The sequence below is a fragment of the Corvus brachyrhynchos genome, unplaced genomic scaffold (genome assembly GCF_000691975.1).
Source record: "Corvus brachyrhynchos isolate BGI_N302 unplaced genomic scaffold, ASM69197v1 scaffold200, whole genome shotgun sequence".
Classification (NCBI taxonomy): Eukaryota; Metazoa; Chordata; class Aves; order Passeriformes; family Corvidae; genus Corvus; species Corvus brachyrhynchos.
Genome location: NW_008236184.1, coordinates 5,541,743 through 5,548,515, shown reverse-complemented (window position 1 = coordinate 5,548,515; position 6,773 = coordinate 5,541,743). Strand labels below are relative to the sequence as shown.

At 42.5% G+C, this 6,773-nt stretch overlaps 1 protein-coding gene across 1 annotated transcript in view; it reads left to right on the top strand.

Annotated features, from left to right (window-relative positions):
* The window catches only part of MAP2K5 (mitogen-activated protein kinase kinase 5), a 120,406-nt gene that overhangs the window by 73,309 nt on the left and 40,324 nt on the right, over positions 1 to 6,773 (top strand). The window contains exon 17 of the mRNA XM_017738578.1: positions 1,880 to 1,909. Within this exon, the coding sequence (XP_017594067.1) occupies positions 1,880 to 1,909 (30 nt within the window). The remainder of the gene's footprint in view (positions 1 to 1,879; positions 1,910 to 6,773) is intronic.

The window sequence follows — 6,773 nt, the reverse complement described above, 5'->3', positions numbered from 1 at the left end:
CATCCCTTCTCCCCAGTTCCTCCTCAGCTCTCCTGGAACCCCTTTAGGCCCTGGAAGGGGCTCTGAGCTCTCCCTGGAGCCTTCCCTTTTCCAGGGGAACATTCGCAGCTCTCCCAGCCTGGCTCCAGCCCTCGGAGCAGCTCCATGGCCTCCTCTGGACAAGAATGTTGAAGTCAATATTGTGAAAGCTTCATTTAGCAGTAGAAAATTGTTAAAGTAGAAATTGTTTCATCTCTCTCACACAAATGCTCTGGGACCCACTCTGGGTTTGTGATGTCTCCCTCGAGGATCTGGCAGAAATCTGCTGGTTTTGCTGAGGCTCCCAGCCCAAGGGCTGAACTCTCCTGGGTTTGGAGAGCAGCTGGAATTGCAGGAAGAGCTCCATCTCTGCCTTGTTCCTGAGCTGGTGAGGCTCAGGGATGCCTGGTGCCCCTTGCCCACCTCACTGCAGCTCTGTCTGTGCCTGGCTCTCATCCTTAGGAGAGTTTTGTGCTGCCAAAAGGCTGAAATTTCACCTCGGGGGAGCTGCAATCTGGCCAGGTCAGGTAGCCCCAGCCCCAGGGGCTCAGGTGTCAGCGCCAGGGCAGTGCTGGGAGGCCGCTTTTGCCCAGCGCTGCTGTGGGGTTTGTCCCTCGTGGTGGGTGACACTGTGCCTCAGACCTTCAACGTTGCTGCTCGAGCTCAGGATGGTGGGAATGGGACTGGTTTATCCAGCTGGGAAATCCCTGGTGTCACTGCATCCATAACCTCTGTGCTAGGCCTTCTCTTCTGGAGGTCGGTAACAGGAGGAGTCTCAAAGGTTTTGTGGTCCTTTGTAGACTGTGGGGAGAGATTGGCACACCCACAGAGATCAGAACAGAGCTGCTCTGAATGCCCTGTGTCAGCTCAGGGTGTGCCAGAGGAAGTTCAGCCTGGATATTGGGGGGAATTCCTTCCTGGAAAGGGTTATCAGGCACCGGCACAGCTGCCCAGAAAGAGGGAGTCCCCATCCCTGGGGGGGATTTAAATCCATGTGGATGGGGCACTTGGGGATATGGTCAGTGGTGGCCTTGGGTGTGCTGGGGACAGTTGGATTTGATGCTCTGAGAGGGCTTTTCCATGTGATTCCATGATTCTACCCCTGACAACCCTGGTCCTTCTCTGAATGGCAGACAAAATAACTCCAAGCAGCTGTATTTTGCTGGAATTGTTTCCAAGGTTTCCCACCAAGTGGGAAAACCTGCCTAGTACGAAGAATTTCTCTTGGAATATTTATTAGTTATGGCCAATAGAATATTTTTAGACAATATACATAAGAATGTTGATTTTGGGACTACTCTGTAAGGCCTTAATTGACTTATAAAACAGCAGGGGCAGCAAATGCAGTCAATATCCTGGAAAAGTAGATCTGAAGGAAAGATGAGGTTTCTCTGTGGGTGCTGTGGGCTCTCTTCACATCCCACTCAGGTCTGACACCAACAGGGACGCAAAGCTCAGCTCTGTAACCCAGATTTTACCCTGAGCCAGTTAAGGAAGGACTTTGGGAGTTGAGAGCTGCTCTGCAATGCCTGCTCATCACAGATAATTATCAGCAAAGGGCAGTGTCTTGGCCTCCCTATTGAGGCTGAACTGGTTTCATTTCCAGTCCTCGGGAACTTGGGCATCAAACAGTGTCACTGAGGGAGACAAAAGGGCTGGAGAAACACAGGAATCCCGGGCAGAACGAGGGGTGATGGTTGTGAAGGGCCCATTCTAAATACAGCTCTTTGTGTCTGCAGAATCCCTGCCGCTGCCTTCCCCCGTTTATACAGTCGTGAGAGTTGAGTACTTTTCTCTCTTTAAGGAAATGTGCCCTCCATGCAAATCTCTATAACTAGACAAATATTATTTCCTTTCCCAGCTTGCTCTTGGGAGGTTTCCATATCCTCAGGTAAGATTGTTCATTACTGCTGTTTGCCACTGTGACATTCATTCCTATGTATGAAGGTGCAGAGAGCAATTGTGAACATTTGAGCCACATACAAATAAATCTGTCCTGTTAAATTGAAAAGTGGGATCTGGAAGGAGTCATTTAGAAGTCTCTATTGATTTTTTTTCTTTCTCCCCCCCCGCTTTTTCTCTTCTCCAAACTCTACATTTTCTTTCCCTGGGGACAATGAAAATTGTGATGATGTTAATGATGGTTTTGTTGTGAGATTAAAAAATAATCCAGTGTTTACAACAGGGCTTTGGAAGCAGGAAGGTGTATCTGCTCCTTTTTTTTTAATAATTTAATTTTTAATTCCAATTTTGAGCAATGGTACGATGGTCTAAAATCTTCTCAAAAATAGAATGTGAACGGAATACTTAAGGGAGCTTCAGATTCTTCCTTTTAAGAGGACCTAATATTAGTATTTTATGTAAATACTGGTATTTTCTAAGTTTCCACCTGGAGCTGGTGGTAAAACTCTTTCCATCTCCAGTGGCAATGGTTGGGTGGATGCTGAGCTCTGCTTCACCACAGAATATTTTACTTTTTATGCTTAAAACCCCCATAAAGCTCTGAACAAAACAACCACTCCAGAACTAGGCTTGACGATCACTTGAAATTCTCATCTCGAGATGGATGTTAGAATTCACGGGAACAAACTGTTCAGCAGTTCCTCAAATTATTCTTTCCAGGGAGAGGGGGGGAAAGTGAAGTGTCCAGGGACTAAAATGAATTATTTGAATGTGGTTTTTATGTTTTCATATGTTTTATGAAGACTGTTCTCTGCATCTTGGTCTCTACAGCTCGGAGTGCCTGGAGGCATGTCTGATTTAAAGGTGGTGTTGGTCTGTGCTCTTTAAGCATCTATTAACTTGCTATTATTATGCAAATAACTGTTGTAATACACATACTAATTTATGCATGGTTAGATTATGCAGATGCCTCACAAACATGGTTATTGAATAATAGGCTGGGACTCATTCCCTCTCCCATTTTTATAAGCTGTTTTAAGCAAATTCTCCTGACACTTTTACGGACTTGGGAAGGTTTTGCCTGGGTGGAAATACTCAGATTTTTCACTTTGCTGTCTCTTCTGCAAAATGTTCACTGACACCATTAACAGAACAGACTCGGCATGTTTTATCTGGATTTTAAATGTATTTCTGGAGGAGAGGACTGGAAAAGAAGCTCATGTGTTGAAGAGCCCTCCACGCGTGGGGAACTCACTGAGGGTCTCGATGTTCGTGTATTTTATAACCTAAAATCCAGGTGATGAGGGGACAGTTTAAAATAACCCTCATGGAAGTGTCAGAGCACAGTGAAGGAAGTTGGAGTGTGGACATTCCATGTGGTTCCAGGCAAAAATGTCTCCCTGAACTGGGAGCAAACCATAATTGCTAAGTTTAAGATGCTTTTTGTTGTTCTAATTAAAAAGCGGATCGGGTTTGTAAAAGAATATTTGGTAAGGCAGTAGTCCATGAAATTGTATATATTTTTTAATGCAAAACGGTTGAGGAGGTGAAACTTTAAAATGTGGCTATTAAGCTTTTCAAGCAAGTGCTTTTCAGAAGGAATTTTATGTGAAGAATATGTATTTTAGGCCTGTGCTTACATGGCTGGTCAGGAGAACCCTTAGAAACCTTCTTTTGTTAGGGGGATAATTAATAGGGTTTTTAAATGTCCAAATATCTCTTTACTTTCCTAGTAAGGGCCTGATTCTGCCCATTCCTTGAGTAATTCCTCCTCCCTGCAGTGGGGTTATTCAAGGAATGAAGTTAAATCATGTGTGGTTCCAAATTTGTCCCTAAATACCTCGAAGTTGCTGAAAAATGGAGAGTGTGGCCATGTGGGTGGGAACACCTGAAATTTCCTGCAAATGGATGTTTGTCTCCAGCTGCAGCTGCAAAAAATATCTTCTTTTTCCTTTTTTCTTTATTTTTAAGACACAGACAAATGGTGTGTGTAAATTCAGTTTAAATGAAGAAGATTTATAGGGGGAAATCATTGCAGTGTGGAAATTCAGGACTCCTGCAATATGCCAGGAAAACTGAAGGATGATTATTTCATTTTCTGGCCTTTAGTAGAATATTTTAATGGCAGAACTTCCCACTTCTCATTTCCCACATCTTTGATAAGTATTTATTTTGCTGACTTATTAAGCAATATTTAATCTTTACAATTAAGTCTTATCTTGAAAGCACTTAAGCAAGTGAGCAACTGTAAAGTTGCTTATGGGTGTGTTTAGAGTTAATATAAAATTATTAACTCTAATTATATTTTTTGGTCTCCATATACAGAATATAATCTTCATAATCAGTATCTAGCAGCAAAAGGGAACGACCTGAGCAAGGAAATAACCAATAGTGATGCTCAGAACCGACTCTTCCACTCTAAAAACTTTGCACAGGAAACTCTTAAGCCTTAAAATTGAGAAAATATCTGAGTTTTCAGTGGGTTTCATTGTTTCGGTGTTGGTTTTCCTATCGTGGTCATGAAATGTGCTTTTGTAAAATGTAGAAGTCCCTTTGGAAGCAGGAGGGAAAGATGCTCATAGGATTTTCCATAGGTACGAACTGAAGTGTTTAAGGGCACATTCACCCTGGATTTATTTGCACGACTCTGTTAATCAATAAGAATGGTGCATGTGCTCACAAATACTCTTGAATAAAGTTATTTTCTACATAAACATTAAAAAAAGAAAGGAAACCCCTTTTCCAAGGATGCTGGTCCATAGCCCATCCAGCTTTTTAGGGAGCTAAGGAAGGCACACAGGGAAAATAAGTTTAGATTTTCCTTTAAAAGTTTCACCTTAATTTATATGATTTTTTTACACAAAGAACCGTAAAGAAAAATAGATACCCCAAAAGGCCATGGCACCTTGTTTATGTCATTAAATTTGAGGTTGGAACCCCAAAGATCCGAACAAACCGCACAGCGAATCCCGGAGATTCAAATTCCACGTCTCGGATAAAAACACGATGGGGGCAATGACTTGTTTAATGATAATGCAATTTAGGAGAAATGAAAAGAATTGCCCACTAAATATTCTCGGCTTGTAGTCAAACTTTATACAAAGCAGGGTGTTAAAAGGACGGCGCATCCATTAGGGAAATATTCCAAAGGAGCAGGCAGCACTCAGCTGCCGAGGATTTAATCAGCTGGAGGAACGACTACGACTGTATTTAAGAGACTTTTGCATTTAGAGAAATACAATCCCAGGCTAAGCTTAATAAATTAGATGAAAATGACCTGAGTTGTTTTTTTTTTTTTAAAGAAAAAGCACCAAAAAAATTCCCATCCCTCATTCCACTGCCTCCCACCCCGTGCTCCCCCTTCCCATCCCGTGCTCCCCCTTCCCACCGCTCCCCCCCAAATCTGAGCAAATACTGCCCCTGGTATTGTAAAGCTTTGAATGTTTTCACACCCCATTAATTTATTACTTCTCTTGCCTCATCTTTAAATTTTTTTCCCCCTCTTTTTTTTTCTTTCCCTTTTTTTTCTTTTTTTTTTTTTTTTTTTTTTTTGTTAAATTCCGACTCCCCGCTGCTACAGCGATTTTCATCTTGTTGTTAATTTTCCCTGCTCCATATGGAGCTCCAGACATTTCACCTGGAGGCTGTACTAGATTTTGCTGTAGCGATCGCACTTCCGGAGGCCAAAACTGTCATTTAAGGTTCCCGGTGCATCTGTCTACGCCAAGCTTTTTTTTTTTTCCCTTTTTTTCCTTTTTTTTTTTTTTTTCCCTGGCACCGGGAGAGTGTGAATAACAAATTGGATGCACCTGAGATTCGGATGATTAGTGTGTTTTGTGGAGCTGGGCGACTTGTAAGCAGATCGCTGTAGGGATGGGGAGGGCTAAGCAGCCACCCTGGGTGAATCCCCGCTCGCCCCTTCCACGCGGGATGCGCCGCGGAAAAAAGCGGGAGCATCCCGGCAGCCGCGGCGCGCGGAGCACCAAATATTTCATCCTGCCTTGTCATTGATTAGAAAAGAGCCTTTAATTTCATTTCACCCCATGTTGTGATTAATTTGCATTCTTTGTCAGAAGTTAATGGAGTTTTTTATGGTTCGCTCTGAAATCCTTGAAGACATCGGAGTTGATCTGATGTTTATACAACCGCCAGCGGAATTTTTGTGTTTGATTGATGGAGAGCTTGATGTTATTCCAAACGGCTTTTTAAGCTGTTTTTAAGAATTATTTGAATAAAATGCAAGCAAGATATTGTTATAACAATGGAGATTATCTGTTAAAAATCTGTTTCAAATAAAGAACATGATAAGTAGGAAAAAAGAGATCAAAAAGACAGGAGGAATGATGGACGCAGGAGATGATATTTTTTAAAATAGACCAGCCAAGGATTCAAATAACTTATTTCAAAAGGCAGTGGAAGCAAGAGACCTTAATTTAAGGCTCTTTTTTATATACAGAGTTTATTTTTGCAGCAGGAGAAATAACGGGAATAAATTAGGGAAGAATTTAGTCATAGCTAAATTTAGTCATAGTTTGTTTGGGTTTTTTTTCCTCTCAGCTTTCCCCCCTTCCTTTTCCCAGCACTGTGAGCACAGGAGCTCAAACTGGGAGAGACAAGGCTGTCAGAGCTGGTAGTCCAACAAAATGATGACATATTCCTGGTCTCAAGGAAGAGGCATCCTTAAATCCCACAGCAAAGGAAGCAGAAGTGGGTAATAGGAAATTTTATAGCCCAGGAAAGCGCTCGCTGTGGACCTGGCGTGGCTTTGCTTCCTAAGAAAATATAACAGGGGAAAAAAAAAACAAACCACCCTCAATGGAAGCAAACAGCTTTTTGCTCCTCCTGGTAGGGAA